General features: G+C 42.3%; 1 protein-coding gene across 1 annotated transcript in view; it reads left to right on the top strand.

Moving 5' to 3' along the window:
* The window catches only part of LOC128690665 (insulin-like growth factor-binding protein 7), a 99,240-nt gene that overhangs the window by 52,289 nt on the left and 19,160 nt on the right, over window positions 1-27,791 (top strand). Inside the window, exon 2 of the mRNA XM_070089612.1 lies at window positions 20,407-20,485. Coding sequence (XP_069945713.1) covers window positions 20,433-20,485 — 53 coding nt within the window. The 5' untranslated portion in view covers window positions 20,407-20,432. The remainder of the gene's footprint in view (window positions 1-20,406; window positions 20,486-27,791) is intronic.

Below are 27,791 nucleotides of genomic sequence, written 5' to 3'. Positions count from 1 at the left end.
TTAGCAGCAATCTTCAGTAAATCTATCGAAACAGGGCAGTTGCCTTAGACGTGGAAGACAGCACATGTAGTTCCAATTTTTAAGAAAGGGGACAGACAGGCAGCATTAAACTTCAGACCAGTGTCACTGACTTGTATAGTATGTAAAGTCATGGAAAAGATTATCAGGAGAAAAGTGGTGGAACACATTGAAAAGATTGGGCTTATACATGACAGTCAGCACGGCTTCAGAGATGGGAAATCCTGTTTCACAAATCTACTTGAGTTCTATGATAAGGTAACAGAAGTAAGACAGGAGAGAGAGGGATGGGTAGATTGCATCTTTTTAGACTGCAAGAAGGCTTTTGACACAGTACCACACAAGAGACTGGTGCAAAAATTAGAGGAGCAGGCAGGAATAATGGGGAAAGTACTGCAATGGATCAGGGAATACCTGACAGGAAGGAAACAGTGAATGTTGGTACGTGATGAAGTGTCGGAGTGGGCGAATGTGTCGAGTGGGGTTCCACAAGGTTCAGTCCTAGGCCTGGTGCTGTTTCTTGTATACATGAATGACATGGTGGGAGGAATAGATTCAGAAGTGTCACTGTTCGTTGATGATGTGAAACTGATGAGGAGAATACAAGTGGGCGAAGATCAGTTAAGATTACAAGGGGATCTGGACAAACTACAAGTATGGTCCGACAAATGGCTCCTGGAGGTTAACCCCAGTAAGTGTAAGGTCATGAAGATTGGGGAAGGACACAGAAGACCGCAGACGAGATTGGCAAACTTGAGATTGGCGTTTAGACATTTGAGTAAGGAGTCATTCACGTACACAGTGTACGTAAGGCCTATACTGGAATATGCAGTGCCAGTATGGAACCTTCACTTGGTCAAACACGTCACGAAATTGGAGAAAGTGCAAAAATTTGCAACACGATTACTCCCGGAACTGAGGGGTATGTCTTATGAGGAGAGGTTAAGGGAACTCAACCTGATGACACTAGAGGATAGGAGGGATAGAGGGGACATGATAACAACGTATAAAATACTAAGAGGCATTGACAAGGTGGACAAAGATCGAATGTTTCAGAGATAGGATAGAGAAACAAGGGGACACAATTGTAAACTGAAAACCCAGATGAGTCATAGGGATGTTAGGAAGTATTTCTTTAGTCTTAGAGTTGTTAGGAACTGGAATAATCTGGAGAGTGAAGTAGTGGAAGCAAGCTCCATAAATAGCTTTAAGAAGAGGTATGACAAATATCATGGAGCAGGGAGAGAGTGAATTAGTATCGACCAGTGAAGAGGCGGGGCTAGGAGCTATGACTCGACCCCTGCAACCACATATAGGTGAGTACATATAGGTGAGTACACACACACACATACACAAGGGGGCACAGTTGGAAGTTGAAGAAACAGATGAATCACAGGGATGTTAGGAAGTATTCAGCCACAGAGTAGTTAGGAAGTGGAATAGTTTGGGAAGCGATCTAGTGGAGGTAAGATCCATACATAGCTTTAAGCAGAGGTATGATAAAGCTCACAGTTCAGGGAGAGTGACCTAGTAGCGATCAGTGAAGAGGCGGGGCCAGGAGCTTGGAATCAACTCCTGCAGCCTCAACTAGGTGAGTACACACTCACACATACACACACACACATGGGCTAGATGAGGCTGAAGGGGAAACCTATGATGAAAGAAAACAGGGGGAGAAATAAGTGATTGAAGGTATCATCAAGGTCATAGGTGAGGGAGAGACCCAGGTGGCAAATTTTTGGAGAATCGGGTGGTTCACAAAGAGAAGGAAATGGCCTCTCAAAGTAATTTTCAAGGCAGAATCAACTCGAACCATGATCCTGCAGGAGAAAGCACGGCTGAGAGGCAAACAGGAGTTCAAGAGCGTGTACCTCGATCGAGACAGAGCACAGGAGGAAAGGATGATACTGAAAGAGAGAGTGCAAAAACGAAAGGAGGGATGGGAGGAAATGACAAAGAAGAGCAGAATAACCCAGGCACAGGTGGAAGGGCAAGCACACCCCCAGAAACATCTGCAGAAGGACTCCAACCACAACACCCCCAAGGCAACTGAACAATCTAAACCAACAATCACACACCGATCCCTCTGTTCCCACCCCCCACACCACGAACCCTACCCCTACAGCAACCCCCTATGGGAGCTCTTCCTCCACCTCCACTGCAACCCCCCACAGGCTCCCACCAGGGCTCCTGCTCTCCCAACCCCAGTATTCCCCCAGGACCACAGTTACAGTATTAGAACAGAAGTTGAAGGTTTGGTACACAAATGCAGATGGATTAACGAATAAATATGAGGAGTGGCAAGAAAGAATCAATGAGAAGTCCCCAGACATCATAGCAGTTACAGAAACAAAGCTCACTGAGACAATAACAGATGCAATCTTCCCACCAGGAGGAAAGATAGTAGGGGCAGAGGGGGAGGAGGGGTTGCTCTGCTCGTAAAAAAAACAATGGAAATTCGAGAAAATGGGAGGCATAGACGAGACAGGAGAAAGGGACTACATAGTAGGGACACTTCAGTCTGAGGTGCACAAGGTGGTCATTACAGTGATGTATAACCCACCACAGAACTGCAGGAGGCCAAGAGAGGAATATGAAGAGAGCAACAGAGCAATGGTGGACACACTTGCTGAGGTGGCAAGAAGAGCTCACTCCAGCAGAGCAAAGTTGCTGGTTATGGGGGATTTCAACCACAGGGAGATTGACTGGGAAAACCTGGAGCCACATGGGGGTCCCAAAACATGGAGAGTCAAGTTGTTGGATGTGGTGCTGGAAAACCTCATGCACCAACATGTTAAGGACACTACCAGAGTGAGAGGGGAGGACAAACCAGCAAGATTGGACCTTGTGTTCACCCTGGGGAGTTCAGACATTGAGGACATAACATATGAGAGTCCCCTAGGAGCTAGTGACCACGTGGTTCTGTGCTTTGAATACATAGTAGAGTTGCAAGTGGAGAGAGTAACAGGAGTTGAATGGGAAAAGCCAGACTATAAAAGAGGGGACTACATAGGTTTGAGGAACTTCCTGCAGGAGGTTCTGTGGGACAGAGAACTGGCAGGAAAGCCAGTAAATGAAATGATGGAATGTGTAAAAACAAAATGCAAGGAGGCAGTGGAATGGTTTATTCCCAAGGGCAACAGAAACAATGGGAAGACCAGAACGAGCCCCTGGTTTACCCAACGGTGTAAGGAGACAAAAACTAAGTGCAAACGACAATGGAAAAAGTACAGAAGGCAGAGAACACATGAAAATAGGGAGATTAGTTGCAAAGCCAGGAACGAGTATGCACAGGTAAGGAGGGAGGCCCAGCGACAGTATGAAAATAACATAGCATTGAAAGTCAAGACTGACCCGAAACTGTTGTATAGCCACATCAGGAGGAAGACAACAGTCAAAGACCAGGTGATCGGACTGAGGACAAGATGGAGAACTCACGAAAAATGATCAGGAGGTATGTGAGGAGCTAAACAGGAGATTTAAGGAAGTTTTTACTGTAGAGACAGGAAGGGCTCTGGGAAGACAGCACAGAAGGGAACATCAAGAGGGAATATACCAACAAGTGTTGGATGACATACGAACAACCAAGGAGGAGGTGCAGAAGCTGCTAAGTGACCTTGATACCTCAAAGGCGATGGGACCAGACAACATCTCCCCGTGGGTCCTTAGAGAAGGAACAGAGATGCTGTGCATGCCCCAAACCACAATCTTCAACACATCCCTTGATACTGGGCAACTACCTGAGATATGGAAGACGGCAAATATAGTACCCATATTTAAGAAAAGAGACAGAAACGAGGCACTAAACTAAAGACCTGTGTCTCTGACATGTATAGTATGCAAAGTCATGGAGAAGATTATCAGAAGGAGAGTGGTGGAACACCTGGAACGGAACAAGACTATAAATGAAAACCAGCATGGATTCATGGAAGGCAAATCCTGTGTCACAAACCTTCTGGAGTTTTATGACAAGGTAACAGAAGTGAGACACGAGAGAGAGGGGTGGGTTGATTGCATTTTCCTGGACTGCAGGAAGGCCTTTGACACAGTTCCTCACAAGAGATTAGTGCAGAAGCTGGAGGATCAGGCACATATAACATGGAGGGCACTGCAATGGATCAGGGAATACCTGACAGGGAGGCAACAACGAGTCATGGTACGTGATGAGGTATCACAGTGGGCGCCTGTGACGAGCTGGGTCCCACAGGGGTTAGTTCTAGGACCAGTGTTATTTTTGATATATGCAAACGACATGATGGAAGGAATAGACTCTGAAGTGTCCCTATTCGCAGATGAAGTGAAGCTGATGAGAAGAATTAAATCGGATGAGGATGAGGCAGGACTACAAAGAGACCTGGACAGGCTGGACACGTGGTCTAGAAACTGGCTTCTCGAATTCAACCCTGCCAATTGCAGTCATGAAGATTGGGGAGGGGCAAAGAAGACCGCAGACAGAGTATAGGCTAGGTGGACGAAGACTACAGACCTCACTCAGGGAGAAAGATCTTGGGGTGACCATAATACCGAGCACGTCACCGGAGGCACACATCAACCAAATAACTGCTGCAGCATACGGGTGCCTGGCAAACCTGAGAATAGCATTCCGATACCTTAATAAGGAATCGTTCAAGACACTGTACACTGTGTATGTTAGGCCCATACTGGAGTATGCAGCACCAGTCTGGAACCCACACCTGGTCAAGCACGTCAAGAAGTTAGAGGAAGTACAAAGGTTTGCAACAAGGCTAGTTCCTAGTACAACATTCCAGGGGAATGTCGTACGAGGAAAGGTCGAGAGGAAATCGGACTGACGACACTGGAGGACAGAAGGGTTAGGGGAGACATGATAATGATATACAAGATACTGCGGGGAATAGACAAGGTGGACAAAGACAGGAAACCTATTTTTGCTCAAAAATGTCCTCAGATGTCACTACCTATTGTAGATCGTGTAAAGTTTGCCAACTGTCATCCTCCCGAGGTACCAGGCGAGTACCTATGGTCAAAATGCCTATCTTTACGGTACCGTTTGAAAGAGTAGCTATTGACATCGTTGGTCCTTTATCTCCACTATCATCTGGGGGACATAGATATATATTAACATTAGTTGATTATGCTTCGAGTTTCCCTGAAGCCGTTTCCTTAAAGACCATAACTACTACAGAGGTGGCTGAAGCCCTTTTGTCCATCTTCTCCAGAGTGGGCATCCCTAGAGAAATTTTGTCTGACCGTGGGACACAATTCACATCTGACTTAATGCAACATCTCTACCAATTTCTAGGAGTGAAGCCTCTCTTCACAACACCCTATCATCCCAGCTGTAATGGGAGGATTGAGCGCCAGCATTCGATTCTCAAGTCCATTTTAAGGAAACTTTGCTCCCTTGAACCTGAGGAGTGGCATCGTTACCTACCCTGTGCTTTGTTTGCCATGAGGGAAGTTCCCAGTGACTCATTGGGGTTTTCACCTTTTGAACTTCTCTATGGTAGACAGGCCAGAGGCCCACTGTCCATCCTTCATGACTTATGGACTAATGAGAAGGTAAATGCTGAGGTTCAGTCTTCTTATCAGTTTCTCCTTGACCTTAGATCCAAACTGAGGAGACCTCTGACATAGTTTCGAAAAACTTAAGCTTGTCAATGGACCAGTACAAAACCTATTTTGATTCCAAAAGTCAGAGGAGAAGTTTTAAAGTAGGAGATGAAGTTCTTGTACTTTTGCCTATCAAGTCAAATAAATTATTAGTAGCATGGAAAGGTCCATATAAAGTATTAAAAGTTTGTGGGAAAGTTGGCCTGGTGGCTAAAGCTTCCGCTTCACACACGGAGGGCCCGGGTTCGATTCCCGGCGGGTGGAAACATTTCGACACGTTTCCTTACACCTGTTGTCCTGTTCACCTAGCAGCAAATAGGTACCTGGGTGTTAGTCGACTGGTGTGGGTCGCATCCTGGGGGACAAGATTAAGGACCCCAATGGAAATAAGTTAGACAGTCCTCGATGACGCACTGACTTTCTTGGGTTATCCTGGGTGGCTAACCCTCCGGGGTTAAAAATCCGAACGAAATCTTATCTTATCTTATCTAGAAGTCAAGGGGAAACCTAAGCTTTATCATATCAACATCCTTAAGAAATATTACCGAAGAAATTCGGTTAACTGCCTTAATAACTTTGACTTAGTTTTTCCACACGAACTTGATACGACAACTGAAGAATGTAAGGTGTGCGTAATTGACACCTCTAACTTAGACTATGATGAAGAACTACATGACTTGGTGACTCTTGACCACTCGGGCGCAACCAACATTAATATTAATGAATCTTTGGATGACCATCAGAGACATGAACTTCTTCAATGTGTGAGTAACTTTTCAGACGTCTTTACTGATATTCCAGGTGTTACCTCCACGGTAGTCCATAAGATTGACTTAGTGACGGACAATCCTATCAAACGAAAATTATACCCAGTTCCAGTTCACCTTAGGGATGCATTTGACCGAGAGGTAGACAAATTATTGGTATAAACCTTGGTAATAAATACCGACAAGTTGGTTTAGAAAGACACGTAAGCAAACACTATAACATATTTATTAGAAAACGTTTCGGTCCTGGGACCTTGATCACTTCTAACATACAGAGGTAGAAAGACATTATATATATAGGCGGAGAGTGAGATGTGACGCACGTGACCTACTCGCCGGGCACTTGCTATGAGTAACATCAACGTTTCCACCATAAACACATCATCTATCAAAGAACTCACTACGAAACGCAGCCCCACACCTCTAACTTCTACAACAGGCGTCTACACTATCCCCTGTGGGTTCTGTCCCAAGAAATATGTAGGCGAGACAGGCAGAAATCTTGCAGTCCGCCTGAATGAGCATCGAAATGCCTCTAACAGAGACGATGCAAGGTACGCCTGTGTCCTCCACAGAGACTCCACGGGGCATTTGATGAACTGGAACGAGGCACAACTCGTTCTCACCGAACCAGACCTCAGACGCCGACGGTGCCTAGAAGCCTCACTAATCGCCGTCACCGACACTATAGAACGCAACACTGGAAACTACAAAATTTCAAAAACATTGGCATACAAGATACTTAAGCAGCACCAACCCAACAACACAGGAGTCACTTGATTTCATCGTCTACCCGTCCTCATCATAGGTAGAGGTTGTTTTGATAAGGACCTTCCTCGCATGGGCCAGTAGGCCTTCTACAGTGTTCATCCATTCTTATGTTCTTGTGACATTCCTCAGGTCACGTGCGTCACATCTCACTCTCCGCCTATATATATAATGTCTTTCTACCTCTGTATGTTAGAAGTGATCAAGGTCCCAGGACCGAAACGTTTTCTAATAAATATGTTATAGTGTTTGCTTACGTGTCTTTCTAAACCAGACAAATTATTAAAACTAAAGATCATTGAACCTTCAGTATCTTCATATTGTTCACCAGTAGTCATGGTTAAGAAGGAGGATAATTCATATAGACTTGCTATTGACTTCAGAGGCCTTAATGCTATAACTCGGTGGGATGCTGAGCCTATGCCCTTAATAGATAGCGATCTACACAAATTTTATGACGCTTCCTTCTTTTCAGAGATTGATATTGCACAGGCATATCAAGTAATGTTAGATCCTTCTTCTAAGCAGTACACCGCTTTTCCTACACACCAAGGACTGATGCAATGTAGAACTATGCCCTTCGGTTTGGTAACTGCCTGTGCTTCCTACGTGAGACTGATGAGAAAGGTCTTGGGTAATGTGCCAAATGTTTCAGTTTATTTTGATAACATTTACGTAATGACATCCACGTGGGGCAAACATATCCAAACATTAACATCAGTTTTGCGTAGGTTACGCTCACATGGCCTCACTGCCAAGCCGAAGAAATGCTTCCTTGGGTATAACAAGATTAGATATCTTGGACTGATACTTTCTAATAACTCTCTGCAGCCTCTCCCTTGTAAGATCAAAGCTTTATTAGAATTTAAATTCCCCAAAACCAAGAAGCTTATGCGTAGCTTTCTTGGTTCTGTAAATTTTTATGCACGGTTTATCCCAAACCTTACTGATCTTACAGGCATCTTATCCGACTTCCTTAAAAAGTCTGTGAAGGAACCTCTTGAACTTTCCGACGTAGCTCGGGAAAAGTTTAATGAGATTAAAAGTATCTTTTCGAAAGACCCTCTACTTAAGATTCCAGATATTAATAAAACATTTTGCTTAAGAACTGATGCCTCCAATACTGGCTTAGGTGCAGTGTTAATACAATACCATGATGGTACTCCCTTCCCTCTATGCTTCCTAAGCCAGAAACTCCTTCCCGCAGAAACAAGATACTCCACCATAGAAAAGGAATGTTTAGCCCTTGTGTGTGGTATCTCCAAACTTAAATTTTATTTGCTGGGAAAAGAATTCATTTTAGAAACGGACCACAAACCTTTGATATACCTAGAAACTTTTAAGGGAACCAACAGTCGCCTCTTGAGGTGGACATTGGCAGTCCAGGCTTTTAAGTTCCATATTGTGTATATCAATGGTTCATCCAATTATTTCTCTGACTGCTTAAGTCGTGACAGTCAGTAGAAGATTTCTTGCCTTACGCGACTTCCACATGTTAGAACTTTTTCCTCGCCTATTCTTCTTATACTCTTTGACTATAAGTCTTGGTATGGGGGAGTGTGAGGGAAAAGTTCAATAGATAGGAGTAGCGAGGGAATATACAGTAACAATAGTTTGCTTGCTGGCTACTTGTTAAAGTAGGGTAAGTCCAGCTCCCGCTATTCCCGCCTTTTCTCCCCCACCCCTAAAGTGATAGTTTGATTGCCGGCTGCTTGTTAACGTAGGGTCAGTCTAGCTCCCACTATCTCTTCCCCCCCCCAAAAGGTGACATGTGGGGCTCTGGTCAAACAGTAAATCACTCGACTCACAGCTCCCAACACTACTGTAAGTACATGCCTGCCTTGTATTGTAGTGGATTTATTGGTTGAAAGCTTCACTTTGGACCAATAATAAACTTAGTCATTTCAACCTTGCTCTAAGTTGATTGTTGTAATAATCACCACGTCTTTTAAGTATTGTACTTATCATGGAGAGTGATTATTTAAGCAGTGGGTAACCTGTCTATCTTTTCAGCTTGGATGACAGAGAGGGTCACCTGTCAATCAACGAGGAAAACTGACGGAGACGGACTAACGTCCTGGAGACGTCCCATATTGGATTTAATTACCTGTGCACCTGTATGAAATTGCAGGACGTAACCCCACATAATTGCAGCGGTAAAGAACCTGCTTTCCTGTCATCGGGATAGAATACTCACGGCGATACTCTGTGAAGAACTAGCCCGTGGCGGTCACCAACACCTGTGACCCCCCCCCCTCATCAGCAACGGCTAAGATTTCAACAACATGAAGTGTCACCAACACCAGACACCCCAATATATATATTAGCGTTGAGTTCAAATGTTATTTTATTCATTTCATTTTTCATTTTTCTTTCAAATAGGATATACCTGTCATGTTTTAGTGTTTTATGTTTGCTTTAATAAATAATAAAGTGTTTATCTTTGTTAATTATTATTTCGTTTTCTATTCATTAATTTTCCTGAGGAGGAGCCAGCTTTGGTAATACTGTCTGAAGTTATTACAGAGCTGAGTAAGCCTTCACAGTGGAATAGCCTAGCAAGTGAAGTAGTGGATTCAGGAACCATGCATAGTTTTAAGAAGAGGTATGACAAAGCTCAGGAAGCAGAGAGGGAGAGGACCTAGTAGTGATCAGTGAAGAGGCAGGGCCAGGAGCTGAGTCTCGACCTCTGCAACCACAATTAGGTGAGTTCAATTAGGTGAGTACATACACACACATGCACATACACACACACACACACACACACAAACACACACACACACACTCACACACACACACACACACACACCCACATACACACACACACACACACACACACACACACACACACACACACACACACACACACACACACACACACACATTAGTGTTTTTAAGGCATGCAGTAACTGCTAGCAGTAATCAGTGGTAGTGACTATGTCAGTGAACAATACTACGAGTGAGAACTAAAGGTAGTAGTTAAAAAAGTCGAGAGGAAGCCTGAAATCATTAATCAAATTGCCAAACCGTTAGGGGCTAGTAGGCACTGTTGCCACACAGATTCAAATATACAAAGATCAAAGTGAGTGTGGAAGTGGGTGTTCAAGAATTACGAGAGATTGGTCAACAAGTGAAATGTGAGGCACCAAACAGTGAGAGTAAAAAAGTTAATAAGCAAAAGGAGAAAGGGAAAATAAAATATACAAGGGAAGGTGGAAGTAGGCCTGCTGAAGCAGTGATGTCACAACAGTTGTATGCCATTATACACACAAAGTGTAACACCGAATGTGAAGTGTTTTCTATCATAAGTGAAAAGTGAAATCACTTGAGGAATGCGGGATGTATGAGCATATATGGTTATAAACATCACGGGTGAAGGATTTTCAAAATAGTGATAGAAGGCCTATGTACGACGACTATGTCATCAGCATCTGGCAACTTGTTACCACACCGCTGCCAATGCAAGTATTGCTCACCTATTGTGGTTGCATGTCAGATTCTGGTCTCTGCATCACTGTTAGATACTGATCACTCACTCCTGCAAGCTATTACCAGAATTAGAGTAGAAATAGCATAGATAAGGTGAAGATAGTGTGGACGAGCAGAGCAGTCAAGTGAGGGGCAGTCTAGCGAGGGATAACGTCAGACACTCCTAGAAGCTGAGACAAGTTATATTTTACAACCTAGTTACTTTCTGTATTTTATAAGTAGAATTGATAAGTGTTAGAAGTACTATTGGTAAGCTTAAGAATTACTGGTATTACTACCGGTATTTATTAGCAGTATGAATACTTAGAAAGCTAGGAAGTCCTCTCTCAGTGTGAGCAAGGAATAGGATAATAACCAGCAGTAATTGATACTTAATCCAGAATGGGCAATAAGTGGAGAGAGTAGCATTACTAGGAAAGACAGCTGGGACTATGAGCCTACACGATAGAGAGGTATAACGGATCTTTCAACCACAACTACCCCTCCCCTACCCCCCTAACCATCTCTCCCTCACACACACACACACACACACACACACACACACACACACACACACACACACACACACACACACACACACACACACACACAAGTATTGCTCACCTGTTGAGGTTGTATGTTGTGGGGTTCTGAATCCTGGTCTTACATCACTGTTAGATTCTGGTCACTCACTCCTGCAAGCTATTACCAGAAATAGCATAGACGAGAGTGCAAGGAGCGAAGCGGTAGCGAGGGATAACGTCAGACACTTAAGCTGAGACAAGCTAAATTTTACAACCTAGCTACTTTCTGTATTTTATAAGTAGAGTTGACAAGTGTTAGAAGTATTGGTAAGCTTTAAAATTACTGGTATTTACCGGTATCTGTTAGCAGTATGAATACTTAGAAGTGGGGGCACACATACACACACACACACACACACACACACACACACACACACACACACACACACACACACACACACACACACAGGAACAAACACTTGTAAAAGCTGCAGTACACACGCAAACACACATACACAGGATTTCACACCTTCCTGAGAACTGACCATCTAAACCTCACTCCTTCTCTCTCCCTCTCTCAGTACCTGTCACCCTCTCTACCTATCTCTATCTATCTCACTCTTTACCTATCTCTCTCTACCTATCTCTCTCTCTCTCTACATATCACTCTCTACCTATCTCTCTCTCTCTCTCTCCCCTCTCCCATCTCTCCCCTCTAACATCTCTTTCCTCCAACACCTTCCCCCCTCAAACATCTCTCCCCCTCTAGCATCTCTCTCCTCTCATTATCTCTCTCCTCTCCCTTTTCCCATCTCTCTCCCCTCCTCCTCTCTCTCTCTCCCCCTATCCTCTCTCTACCCTCTCTCTCTTCCATCTCCCCCCTTTTTCCCCCTTATCCCCCTCTCTCTCTCTCCCTCTCTCTCCCCCTCTCTTTCCCTTCTCTCTCTCTCTCTTCCCCATTTTCCCTTCTCACTCTCCCCCTCTCCTACCCTTCCCTTCTCTCTCTCTCTCCCCCTCTCTCTCTAACTCTCTCTCCCACTTTTTCCTTCTCACTCTCCCCCTCTCTCTCTCTCCTTCTACCTTCCCTTCTCTCTCTCTCTCTCTCTCTCTCTCTCTCTCTCTCTCTCTCTTCCCCATTTTCCCTTCTCACTCTCCCCCTCTCCTATTTTTCCCTTCTCTCTCTTTCCCCCTCTCTCTCACTCTCTCTTTCCCCTTTCCCTTCTCACTCTTCCCCTCTTTCTCTCCTTCTACCTTTCCCTTCCCTCTCTCTCTCTCTCTCTCTCTCTCTCTCTCTCTCTCTCTCTCTCTCTCTCTCTCTCTCTCTCTCTTTCACCTAAGAAAAAAAAAATGGTGGGGACTCACAGGAACCAGGGATTAGATGAGAATGGTTCTGGTAGGGAGGAGTGGATGGAGGAGCAGTGGAAAAGGATGGAACAAGAGTGGGAGAGAAAATTAGGAGAGCTTTCTGAAAAAATAGAGAAAGAGCTCTCTGTGAAATTAGAAAAGAGGTTGGAGAAGGAGACAAAGAATTGGGAGGCACAAGTCGAAACTGCAGTGGCCAGGATAAGGGTCCTAGAAGTTAAATAGGGTGAAGCGAGTTACAGGGACAGTGACCAGAGAAGACACAGTATATGAAGCTGAGAGGCCAAACAGGAAGGAAGGAGATATGAATTATGCTAAGGTCATATCAGTGTGCCAAGAAGGGCCAAGGAGTGAATGGGAAGAACAGCTGGGTGCAGATAGAGAGGATGATAGGTCGAATGCTGAGGCACAACCATGCTACCAAGAGCCACTGGAAAAATCAAGAGAGAAAATGACCACATACAGACAGGATCCAGATTCACAGAGGGTGAGGCAATGGGAGGAGGAAAAGGCAAAATCAGTGTTTATCCATGGGCTTCAGGAGAGAGAGGAAAGGACACACACTGAAAGGCAGCAAAAAGAAAGAAAGGAGATTGAGAAAATCATCATGGAAACAGGTGAAGAAGAGATGGACGAGACTGTAAATTTTCAGAGGATAGGGGGGTACTTGAAGGGGAGAAACCGACCAATCAAGCTGATTCTCAGGACGGAAACAGTGCGGAACAGGATCTTCCAAGAGAAACCACGGTTGAAATACTCAGGAGAGTACAAGAGGGTGTTCCTAGACAGAGATGGAACACAAACAGAATGACAGCAGCTGAGGGAGAGGACAAAAAAGCGAAAGGAGCTAGGAAAGGAGACAAGGATGGAACCAGCAGAGGTCAGTCAGAGCAGAACAGAGCAGCAAGGGCAAGCACACACACAACTATCCTCAGAACCCCACAACCTATCACACCATCCCAACACACTACAACCCATACCCACAGCTTCCACCCAACAAGCTATAGAATCCTACAGTATGCTACCAGGTCTCCCACCCTCACAGGCCCCCCAAGCCATAGTGTTGGAAAGGAAACTGAAGGTATGGTACACAAACGCTGGTGGAATAACAAATAAGTGGGAGGAGTGGCACGAAAGAGTCAAAGAGACATCACCGGAAATCATAGCTCTCACAGAAACCAAGCTTACAGGTATGATAACAAATGCCATCTTTCCAACGGCATACCAGATCCTGAGGAAAGACAGAGGGAACAGGGGGGGTGGAGGAGTGGCACTGCTGATCAAAAACCGATGGAATTTTGATGAGCTGGAGAGAGGAGACAGCGGAGAAGAAAGTGATTACATAGCGGGAACGCTTCACTCTGGAGGTCCCAAGGTGGTAATAGCAGTGATGTATAACCCACCACAGAACAGCAGGAGGCCAAGGCAAGAGTACGACGAGAGCAGTAGAACGATGGTTGACACACTGGCTGCACTGGCCAGAAGAACTCATGCATGGAGGGCAAAGCTTCTGATCATGGGTGACTTTAACCAAAAGGATATCGATTGGGAGAACTTGGAGCCACATGGGGGCCAAGATACATGGAGGGCTAAGAAGATGGAGGTGGTACTGGAAAACTTCATGTACCAACACGTAAGGGACACTACACGAGAGAGAGGAGAGGAACCAGCAAGACTGGACTTAGTATTCACCTTGAGTAGTGCAGATATTGAGGACATCACTTAAGAAAGACCCCTTGGGGCCAGCACACACACACACACACCCACACCCACACACACACACACATACACACACACACACACATACACACACACACACACACCCACACACCCACACACACACACACACACCCACACACACACACACACACACACACACACACACAGACACACACACACACATACACACACACCCACACACACACACACACCCACACACACACACACACACACACCCACACACACACACACACACACACACACACACACACACACACACACACACACACACACACACACACACACACATGTATGTAGCAACAAAATGCAAGGAGGCTGAGGAGAGGTTTGTACCCAAGGGTAACAGGATTAATGAAAAAGCCAGGATGAGCCCATGGTTTACCCAAAGGTGCAGGGAGGCAAAAACCAAGTGTGCTAGGGAATGGAAGAAATATAGAAGGCAAAGGACCCAGGAGAATAAGGAGAACAGTCGTAGAGCCAGAAACGAATATGCACAGATAAGAAGGGAGGCCCAAAGACAATATGAAAATGACATAGCAGCGAAAGCCAAATCTGACCTGAAACTGTTGTACAGCCACATCAGGAGGAAAACAACAGTCAAGGACCAGGTAATCAGGCTAAGGAAGGAAGGAGGAGAGACAACAAGAAATGACCGTGAAGTATGTGAAGAACTCAACAAGAGATTCAAAGAAGTGTTCACAGAGGAGACAGAAGGGACTCCAGAAAGACGGAGAGGTGGGGCACACCACCAAGTGCTGGACACAGTGCACACAACCGAGGAAGAAGTGAAGAGGCTTCTGAGTGAGCTAGATACCTCAAAGGCAATGGGGCCAGATAACATCTCCCCATGGGTATTGAGAGAGGGAGCAGAGGCGCTATGTGTACCCCTAACAACAATATTCAATACATCTATCGAAACAGGGAGATTGCCTGAGGCATGGAAGACAGCAAATGTAGTCCCAATCTTTAAAAAAGGAGACAGACATGAAGCATTAAACTACAGACCAGTGTCACTGACATGTATAGTATGCAAAATCATGGAGAAGATTATCAGGAGAAGAGTGGTGGAACACCTAGAAAGGAATGATCTCATCAACAGCAGCCAACATGGTTTCAGGGACGGGAAATCCTGTGTCACAAACCTACTGGAGTTCTATGACATGGTGACAGCAGTAAGACAAGAGAGAGAGGGGTGGGTGGATTGCATTTTCTTGGACTGCAAGAAGGCGTTTGACACAGTTCCACACAAGAGATTGGTGCAAAAACTGGAGGACCAAGCAGGGATAACAGGGAAGGCACTACAATGGATCAGGGAATACTTGTCAGGAAGACAGCAGCGAGTCATGGTACGTGGCGAGGTGTCAGAGTGGGCACCTGTGACCAGCGGGGTCCCGCAGGGGTCAGTCCTAGGACCAGTGCTGTTTCTGGTATTTGTGAACGACATGACGGAAGGAATAGACTCTGATGTGTCCCTGTTTGCAGATGACGTGAAGTTGATGAGAAGAATTCACTCGATCGAAGACCAGGCAGAACTACAAAGGGATCTGGACAGGCTGCAGACCTGGTCCAGCAATTGGCTCCTGGAGTTCAATCCCACCAAGTGCAAAGTCATGAAGATTGGGGAAGGGCAAAGAAGGCCGCAGACGGAGTACAGTCTAGGGGGTCAGAGACTACAAACCTCACTCAAGGAAAAAGATCTTGGGGTGAGTATAACACCAGGCACATCTCCTGAAGCGCACATCAACCAAATAACTGCTGCAGCATATGGGCGCCTAGCAAACCTCAGAACAGCATTCCGACATCTTAATAAGGAATCATTCAGGACCCTGTACACCGTGTACGTTAGGCCCATATTGGAGTATGCGGCACCAGTTTGGAACCCACACCTAGCCAAGCACGTGAAGAAACTAGAGAAAGTGCAAAGGTTTGCAACAAGACTAGTCCCAGAGCTAAGAGGTATGTCCTACGAGGAGAGGTTAAGGGAAATCAACCTGACGACACTGGAGGACAGGAGAGATAGGGGGGACATGATAACGACATACAAAATACTGAGAGGAATTGACAAGGTGGACAAAGACAGGATGTTCCAGAGATTGGACACAGTAACAAGGGGACACAGTTGGAAGCTGAAGACACAGATGAATCACAGGGATGTTAGGAAGTATTTCTTCAGCCACAGAGTAGTCAGTAAGTGGAATAGATTGGGAAGCGATGTAGTGGAGGCAGGATCCATACATAGCTTTAAGCAGAGGTATGATAAAGCTCACGGCTCAGGGAGAGTGACCTAGTAGCGATCAGTGAAGAGGCGGGGCCAGGAGCTCGGACTCGACCCCCGCAACCTCAACTAGGTGAGTACAACTAGGTGAGTACACACACACACACACACACATACACACACACACACACACACACACCCACACACACACACCCACACACACACACACACACACACACCCACCCACACACACACACACACACACCCACACACACACACACACACACACACCCACCCACACACACACACACACACACACACACACACACACAACTAACACACACACACACACACACACACACACACACAGGGGCCAGGTGCTGAGTCGGGGCCAGGAGCTGAGTCTCGACCCCTGCAACCACAATTAGGTGACTACACACACAAGCAAAGTAATACGTAATAAGTAATAACAATACATCTGATTTATTTAATATTTCACCTTCTTGTGGTATTTAATATCCATTGTGCAATAAGCATTGACTGATATATTGAAAATAGTAAATATAATATTAAAAAGGAAAAAATATTGGAAAATTATCTGCCTGGCAAAAATTTCGTATCGGTATCGGGAAGAGTTTTGGTATCATCCCATCCTTTATATATATATATATATATATATATATATATATATATATATATATATATATATATATATATATATATATATATATAAGAAAATCCCCAAAAATAAAATACTTTCATCATCATTCAACACTTTCACCTCACTCATACATAATTACTGTTTTTGCAGAGGTGCTCAGAATACAACAGCTTAGAAACATACACGTATAAAGATACACAACATATCCCTCCAAACTGCCAATATCTCAAACCCCTCCTTTAAAGTGCAGGCATTGTACTTCCCATTTCCAGGACTCAATTCCGACTATATAAAAATAACCGGTTTCCCTGAATCCCTTCACTAAATATTACCCTGCTCACACTCCAAAAGGTCGTCAGGTCCCAAATACCATTCGTCTCCATTCACTCCTATCGAACACGCTCATGCACGCCTGCTGGAAGTCCAAGCCCCTCGCCCACAAAACCTGCCTTACCCCTTCCTTCCAACCTTTTCGAGGACGACCCCTTCCCTGCCTTCCTTTCCCTACAGATTTATACGCTCTCCATGTCATTCTACTTTGATCCATTCTCTCTAAATGACCAAACCACCTCAATAACCCCTCTTCTGCCCTCTGACTAATACTTTTATTAACTCCACACCTTCTTCTAATTTCCACACTCCGAATTTTCTGCATAACATTTACACCACACATTGCCCTTAGACAGGACATCTCCACTGCCTCCAACCGCCTCCTCGCTGCTGCATTTACCACCCAAGCTTCACATCCATATAAGAGTGTTTGTACTACTATACTTTCATACATTCCCTTCTTTGCCTCCAGAGATAACGTTTTTTGACTCCACATATACCTCAGCGCACCACTCACCTTTTTTCCCTCATCAATTCTATGATTAACCTCATCCTTCATAAATCCATCCACCGACATGTCAACTCCCAAGTATCTGAAAACATTCACTTCTTCCATACTCCTCCTCCCCAATTTGATATCCAATTTTTCTTTATCTAAATCATTTGATACTCTCATCACCTTACTCTTTTCTATGTTCACTTTCGACTGTCTACCTTTACACACATTCCCAAACTCATCCACTAACCTTTGCAATTTTCCTTTAGAGTCACAGTATCATCAGCAAAAAGCAACTGTGTCAGTTCCCATTTGTATTTGATTCCCCATAATTTAATCCCACCCCTCTCTCGAGCATCCTAGCATTTACTTCTTTTACAACCCCATCTATAAATATATTAAACAACCATGGTGACATTACACATCCCTGTCTAAGACCTACTTTTACTGGGAAGTAGTCTCCCTCTCTTCTACACACCCTAACCTGAGCCTCACTATCCTCATGAAAACTCTTTACAGAATTTAATAGCTTACCACCTATTCCATATACTTGCAACATCTGCCACATTGCTCCCCTATCCACTCTATCATATGCCTTTTCTTGATCCATAAATGCAATAAAAACTTCCCTACCTTTATCTAAATACTGTTCACATATATGCCTCAATGTAAACACTTGATATATATTAATGAAACCACGAAACAAGTGGTATTGAAGTATTTACCAAACTGCGGCTAGCCGAGATTAGATCCTGCGACACGTTCTCCCGCCTCAAGAGACAGAACAACGTTCACACTGTCTTAATCACTTAACCAGCAATCCTTCAAAGATCTTCCAACTACCACGAGTGTCCTTGGATCACGGACAACACCTAGCTCTGCTGGGTGTTGATAACCAGCGATCTGAAGGATCGCTGGTTATCAAGAAGGCTATGTGAACGTTGTTCTGTCTCTTGAGGCGGAGAATATGTCCCAGGATCTAATCTCGGCTGGCCACAGTTTTGTAAATTTCTATACATATTTATCTATCTATCTATCTATCTATCTATCTATATATATATATATATATATATATATATATATATATATATATATATATATATATATATATATATATATGTATCTTTCTTTCAACGCACCGTGTGTATCCCACCAAGGCGGGGTGGACCACCGAGGCAGGGTGGCCTACTCAGGCGGGTGGCCCACCGAGGCAGGGTGGCCCAAAAAGGAAAACGAAAGTTTCTCCTTTTACATTTAGTAATATATACAGGAAAAGGGGTTACTAGCACCTTGGTCCCGGCATTTTAGTCGCCTCTTACGACAAACATGGCTTACGGAGGAAGAATTCTGTTTCACTTCCCCATGAAAGTGGAACAGAATTATGAAATGAACTCAAAAGGCATTTAGATATCAACAAAAACCCTCCAATGTACTATCACGAAAATTATTATTATTATTATTATTATTATTATTATTATTATTATTATTATTATTATTATTATTATTATACTGTCATATGCTTTAAATATTGTTTCCTTTGTTGTCTCTCACAAAAGGTAAAAACGCTATCATTAGCGCGAAGTTTGTATAACAATAAATATTATTGTTGTTTCTAAGATAATATGAGACAAGAACAGCTGACAACTGAAGCTGAAGAAAAACTCGGCTCCTACACAAGACAATAACAGTCCAAGGATTCCTTTAATAGAAATAGATCTTTGTTGATGGAATGAAAAGCACTTTTTAATTGTAACAATTTCTTCAATAAAATTGGGAAATTGGTTCTTACACAATCCAACATCCTACACACCACCATAACCATGTCTCACCATCATAATTGTGTCCCACCACCATAACCATGTCACATCATTATAACCATGTCACCATCATAACTATGTCATATCACTTACACCACCGTTACTCTGACACACCACTAATACCACCATGAATATATTACACATTGCATCATCTTAACTATGATACACAATCATTATTAAGCCATCCTACAGACACCATCACTTCATCTAGTATGCCACACTAACTCCACTATGAGCTTGGTACACCACTCTCAATACCACTTCACCATTATTTGTTACAGTAACTAAGTACTAGCACTAGTAGCACCAGTTTTCATTATGTTAAACAACACATCACAAGCTGGCTAACACCAGTGAAATCTAACTTCGGCTAATCGCCCAGTTAGATACTAATCAAGTAATCGCCCAGTTAGATACTAAGATCGATGGAAAGCATTGAAGGACTGAGGTATGATGCTGCAGCAATAAACTGTATGGGTAGACAATGAGAGGTTAACATTGGTTAAACAACCTGACCAGTTTAAGTGGATATTAAGATAGAAGTTTTTGTTACATAATAACTACAGTTATTCTCACCGGTGAACTACACAAACCCCACATTATCACTCACTACCAGTGATTCTTAAAGATTCCGTATTTTGCTCTCAGGACTTGTGTTAGAGACTTGAGCAACAATGATGGCTGGATCTGGTGTGTCACTGCTGCTTCTGTTGGCTCTTCTTCACTTGTAAGTCTGCTTTTATCTCCTTCTTATACATTTGTTTTATTTCACTATTTATTGTGCAACGCTTAACAAACTTAAGATAGAATTTTTTTTGAAAATTATTAGGTACATTATCTCAACGGGTATGAAATATTTTCCACACATAACTAGGTCTTTTGATACTTTAAAAAGCCACATTTTCCAGGTAAATTAATGTCTTGAAAAGTCTTTTATATCTGTATACATGGAGAGGGTTTCGGGGGTCGACGCCCCCCGCGGCCCGGTCTGTGACCAGGCTTCATGGTGGATCAGAGCCTGATCAACCAAGCAGTGCATAAAATTTAAAGCATTCACCGTCGCGATCAAATTTAACTTTTCGTAACACCTGGTTATGTATGCACACTGCTTGACGGAATATTGATAACAGGAGTAACAACAAAGGCAGATGTGTTTTGCTTCATGTGTCATCATATGTATATTTTATATGATTACATAACGAAAATGATTTTGGTATTAGTTATTTTATTAGCAATTAACATAAATATTGGATCTATTCCCATTAAGAAGACAGGTTGAAGAAATGTGGGAAGACAACATATTTATCTCTGATATAAGACGATCTGTTCCTCAAAACGAGGTATTAAGTTATTGTTTTATATACCTGTTAGTCAACCTCTCCATTTATAACATCGAGATGTTATAAATGGAGATGTTTTAGGATGATAAATAACACAATTTGGTTATTATAATCTCATGAGTGAGTCAGTTCTTAGTTCTTTTGCCCGAAATGTCTGGGCATGATAGTGGCTATCTTTGTACTTAGCAAATGTCTCGGCATGATAGTGGCTATCTTTGTACTTAGCAAATGTCTCGGCATGATAGTGGCTATCTTTGTACTTAGCAAATGTCTCGGCATGATAGTGGCTATCTTTGTACTTAGCAAATGTCTCGGCATGATAGTGGCTATCTTTGTACTTAGCAAATGTCTCGGCATGATAGTGGCTATCTTTGTACTTAGCAAATGTCTCGGCATGATAGTGGCTATCTTTGTACTTAGCAAATGTCTCGGCATGATAGTGGCTATCTTTGTACTTAGCAAATGTCTCGGCATGATAGTGGCTATCTTTGTACTTAGCAAATGTCTCGGCATGATAGTGGCTATCTTTGTACTTAGCAAATGTCTCGGCATGATAGTGGCTATCTTTGTACTTAGCAAATGTCTCGGCATGATAGTGGCTATCTTTGTACTTAGCAAATGTCTCGGCATGATAGTGGCTATCTTTGTACTTAGCAAATGTCTCGGCATGATAGTGGCTATCTTTGTACTTAGCAAATGTCTCGGCATGATAGTGGCTATCTTTGTACTTAGCAAATGCCTCGGCATGATAGTGGCTATCTTTGTACTTAGCAAATGTCTCGGCATGATAGTGGCTATCTTTGTACTTAGCAAATGTCTCGGCATGATAGTGGCTATCTTTGTACTTAGCAAATGTCTCGGCATGATAGTGGCTATCTTTGTACTTAGCAAATGTCTCGGCATGATAGTGGCTATCTTTGTACTTAGCAAATGTCTCGGCATGATAGTGGCTATCTTTGTACTTAGCAAATCAAATTTGTAATTACACATTGTAACCTTTACAAAGAAATAAAATTATTATTATTATTATTATTATTATTATTATTATTATTATTATTATTATTATTATTATTATTATTATTATTACCTAATGCAATTACATTTTATTATTAAATTCACGGGAAATCACTGAACCAGAAGTGGTCATGAGACGCATGGAGAGCTGTGCAGTCAATATTAAAGTACATGTGTTGTGGATGCTGCGGATCCTAGAAGCGTTTCCCTCATGTTCCATAACCCCAGCTCCCTCTACCTGTACTAGGCAAAAGAAATGGTACAAGGTGCGACATTAATTTCTATCTAATGCAGCCCATAATAGAAATTACCCTGCGAATAGATCAAATTTCCCATGAGGTCCAGTAGCTGAGGATCAGGACCATCAAACAGCTATAGCTGTAACTTGTTAGGTTTATGGAGCAACGTGCAATGTGAACAGACTGACTGATGTTGTAGTGGCCAGGCTTAGGCTTGGTTACAAGTACTTCTGGCAGTTTGGGAGCCACACAGATGATGATCAAACTAAATGTAAATTATGTGATCAGGAATATGGTCACTGTCTTGAGCACTATGTGCTTAATTGTCCACTTATTGAGGAATACAGAGACAGACAGTATAATAACCTATGTGACATGTCAAGATATCTTATTAACGAAAATAAGACACCAGATATACTAAGCAAATTTCCTAAATTTGCTTGTAACAGATGAGTGAACTATAGATATGTAGATATAAATCCATATGTATTCCTGTTAACCATTTGTGGGCCTAGTTCCTAGGCCTTTTGTGTATCCATATGCTCTTGCGCTGCCGTTCACAGGATGGATATGGGGTGCACAATAAACTAGCCACTTCGGTGGCAAAATCTAATCTAAAATCTAGGTATGCAAAAGACCCGTTAGGTGTGTATCAAAAATCATAAATTAAGCTAGGACCTTGAAACTGGGCCGAACTTGTCTCTAAGTTAAAAATTTCTACATGGGTTGTATAGGTGTCAAGTTGGCACCTATATAACCCAAAATTAACAGGAACCTTTATTGAAGAAGAATGCACCAACGTTTTAGGTTCTAAGTCGCTCAGAAGAGGAAACTTGTTAGTTATTCTAGGTATTATCTTCACAAAAATTCGGTCACGGACCAGACCTCTTAGGTATACCTGGAGACCTGGAGACCTGGAGACCTGGAGAGGGTTAAAAGTGTATTAAGAAACACATTAAAAGTATATGCATACTGAGTGCAAGAATTTCTTGAGATTTACAAGGCATATTTCACAATCATATGATAGAAAGAAATTATCAACAACAATATTAGAATTAAATATATATATATATATATATATATATATATATATATATATATATATATATATATATATATATATATATATATATATATATATATATATATATATATATATATCCATTGCTGCGTGATGTTAGAAATGTATCACTGTGTTTCATAAACCCAGCTTCTTCTACCTCAATATACGAATTAACTCCAGCATGAAAATATATATTAGTGCTCAGAGAAAAAAAATTTTTTTTCTTTGATTTTTTTCTCCCATTCATAAAACTAAATATCATAATAATGAAAACTTGAAGCCTCTCAGAAAGGCATTCCCGAGTAGCTGATCTGGTTCCGATGACTCCATTTAAAAAAAAAGTAAAATTTCAAATTTGCGGTTATTCTGACTATGAGAGTATCATCATTGTTATAGGCTGTATTATTATTAATATTTTGAAGATTATCAGAGGAAGAATTCTATAATTATTAGATAGAGATGAATATCATTATTTATTCAATAAAACTGGGAAATTGGGACTAATGGTACCCAATAACAAGGTTCATTTTGTGTTTAGTAAATCACATGAGAGGTGAAAATTTGAAGCCGATCAGATGAGGCATTCTTTAGTTATAGCACGGATTTAAATAATTCAGATTCACTTATTAACTATTTTATTATTTTGACAAATTTAGCAACAAACAATGGTGAGAGAACGATGCAGCAGCACTTACACTCACTCCCTCACAATACTTAAAATGAAAAGTATTTAATGTGATTTAACGAGAATCAAAATTCAGGACTTTGGTCATAGGGTAAGTAAGTAAGTAAGTAAGTAAGTAAGTAAGTAAGTAAGCAAGTAGGTGACAGTACTTGTTAATTGTTTCATGAATCTTGATACTAAAACTTCACCTTGAAGGACCTGTATTGCTTAGTTATTGTGTCTTCACTATATATACATATGTATACATACATATATATATATATATATATATATATATATATATATATATATATATATATATATATATATATATATATATATATATATCGTGCCGAATAGGCAGAACTTGCGATCTTGGCTTAAATAGCAACGTTCATCTTGCAAGATAGGACAATCGAAAATCATTGTGAACCTAACGAAAAAATATATTTAACTATGTTTGTTTAGTATTAAATTATTGTATACAAATCTAAAATATATTTAGTTGGGTTAGGCTAAAATAAATTGTTCCTGTTATAATAAGGTTAGGTAAGTTTTCTAAGATTCTTTTGTAGCAAAATTAAAAATTTTTACATTAACATTAATGAAAAATATATAACTTTAAACGTATATAAGGAGGCCTGGTCACAGACCGGGCCGCGGGGGCGTTGACCCCCGGAACTCTCTCCAGGTAAACTCCAGGTATAAGAGAAAATTTTAGAAAGGACTTAATTTTAAATGAGTTCTTGCTAATTGACCAGTTTTACATATTCGGCACGACATATATATATATATATATATATATATATATATATATATATATATATATATATATATATATTTTTTTTTTTTTTTTTTTTATTATCACACCGGCCGATTCCCACCAAGGCAGGGTGGCCCGAAAAAGAAAAACTTTCACCATCATTCACTCCATCACTGTCTTGCCAGAAGGGTGCTTTACACTACAGTTTTTAAACTGCAACATTAACACCCCTCCTTCAGAGTGCAGGCACTGTACTTCCCATCTCCAGGACTCAAGTCCGGCCTGCCGGTTTCCCTGAATCCCTTCATAAATGTTACTTTGCTCACACTCCAACAGCACGTCAAGTATTAAAAACCATTTGTCTCCATTCACTCCTATCAAACACGCTCACGCATGCCTGCTGGAAGTCCAAGCCCCTCGCACACAAAACCTCCTTTACCCCCTCCCTCCAACCCTTCCTAGGCCGACCCCTACCCCGCCTTCCTTCCACTACAGACTGATACACTCTTGAAGTCATTCTGTTTCGCTCCATTCTCTCTACATGTCCGAACCACCTCAACAACCCTTCCTCAGCCCTCTGGACAACAGTTTTGGTAATCCCGCACCTCCTCCTAACTTCCAAACTACGAATTCTCTGCATTATATTCACACCACACATTGCCCTCAGACATGACATCTCCACTGCCTCCAGCCTTCTCCTCGCTGCAACATTCATCACCCACGCTTCACACCCATATAAGAGCGTTGGTAAAACTATACTCTCATACATTCCCCTCTTTGCCTCCAAGGACAAAGTTCTTTGTCTCCACAGACTCCTAAGTGCACCACTCACTCTTTTTCCCTCATCAATTCTATGATTCACCTCATCTTTCATAGACCCATCCGCTGACACGTCCACTCCCAAATATCTGAATACGTTCACCTCCTCCATACTCTCTCCCTCCAATCTGATATTCAATCTTTCATCACCTAATCTTTTTGTTATCCTCATAACCTTACTCTTTCCTGTATTCACCTTTAATTTTCTTCTTTTGCACACATATATATATATATACATGCAAAACAACCACTCTGAAAGAATAGAGAAATTCCAAGCGCTTTCGTGACTACTCACATTATCAAGGATAATGTGAGTAGTCACGAAAGCGCTTGGAATTTCTCTATTCTTTCAGAGTGGTTGTTTTGCATATTCTGAAATCACCTGTTTACTGTGATCTTATTGCATATATATATATATATATATATATATATATATATATATATATATATATATATATATATATATATATACATATATATGCAAGGAATTCGCAAGAGCAGGCGAAATATACACAAACACTGATCTCTGGCTCAAGGAGACTGAAGGAGATCAGTGTTTGTGTATATTTCGCCTGCTCTTGCGAATTCCTTGCATTGTTAAAATCTCTAGTAAGGCTGATGCATGCAGGGGATGATATGAAAAGCTGTAAGCCGTCTACCTGAAAGCTGGCTGCCTTGGATCAACGTCTAGCTCAAGCTGCACACCAAGGTATTGTCCAGTATGGATAGATTGGTATAGCACTGCGTACCTTGTTCCAAGGTTGGTTGGTTCGAGTTTCCTTCAGCCAGAGATCAGTGTTTGTGTATAATTCGCCTGCTCTTGCGAATTCCTTGCATTGTTAAAATCTCTAGTTGGTCGATGCATGCAGGGGATGAGATGAAAAGCTGTAAGCCTTCTCCCTGGAAACTGGCTGCCTTGGATCAACGTCTAGCACTGTGCTAGGTGCCAGGGTATTGGTCGAGTGTGGTGAGAATGGTATAGCACTGCGTACCTTGTTCCAAGGTTCGTAGGTTCGAGTCTCCTTCAGCCAGAGATCAGTGTTTATGTGGAAATTATTTAATTTCCGAAGCTATAGTGCCTAATAAGTGCTTAATGTGTTGATTTGGGTCAAAATGTATTTGTATTTTGAATGGAACCAACTGGGTTCCCGCTGCGCATGCGCAGATGTGCGGGGGTATAGGTCGAACTGGGGCACGGGGTGGTGGGAGTGCTTTTTGAATGTAGTGAGGAAGCTGTGAAACATGGGATCAGGAAATTGGCGTTCACGGCGGCCTAAGGATTAATATAGGCCTCTTCCTAATAGGAAGTGTCGTAATTGTTCCTGGTGAAGAGTGAGGGAACGAGATTTACGTGACCAGTGATAAAGTGGTAAAATAAGTGGATAATAGTAGGACCATGGGTGACGGGTGCGCCGCCATGGAATGTGTCCAGAGGAAATTACCCGTGAGTTAATCCTCACTCATCGGTCTCAGATCTTAATGGAGTGACCTCTAATGTGTATAATAATTATGAGACGTTAAATCGTCTTGTGAATGGTAATGTAATCAGTGATAATAAAATTAAGTTAAGAGAATGCAGGAAGTGAAATAAATCGCCCTGCTCCGAGTGAACGTGTGGTTCTCGTCCCGAGGATAGCGAAGTTTTATGGAATCATGACTTCTAAACCGGAACAAACCAACGGATACCTCGTCCTGCTGGAATAAGAACCGTGTTGGTGTAGCAGGACATCGAAAAGAGATGGTGAATGGAGGAAATAAGGAGCATCAATCACCCACAGTTAAGTAACCTTTCTAGTTATAGCAGACTGATACTGGCCAGTTAGGTATGTTTTAATTGGATAGGTTATGGGTGATCCAGCCACATCAAGTGACCACCAGAGAATATCTGGTAAGTGGTGGGATTATGTACAAGTGTTTTTTCTTTGATGGGTATATCCATGTGTAACCTACCCCCCCCCCCTTCATTCAGTTAAACTAATATAATCTATACAGTCCACAATTAATTAGTAGCACCGTACTTGAGGGTGCTACCCAATTTATACTGGTCTCGAATAGATATGGATAAGATTGTGAGGGTCGAGGGGCCACCTGCAGTGACCAGAGGTGGTTAAGTTTTCTCACATGTCTACAT

The sequence above is a fragment of the Cherax quadricarinatus genome, chromosome 29 (assembly GCF_038502225.1).
Source record: "Cherax quadricarinatus isolate ZL_2023a chromosome 29, ASM3850222v1, whole genome shotgun sequence".
In the NCBI taxonomy this organism is placed as follows: Eukaryota; Metazoa; Arthropoda; class Malacostraca; order Decapoda; family Parastacidae; genus Cherax; species Cherax quadricarinatus.
The sequence above is the reverse complement of the archived record's forward strand: the minus strand, read 5'-3'. Positions and strand labels throughout refer to the sequence as shown.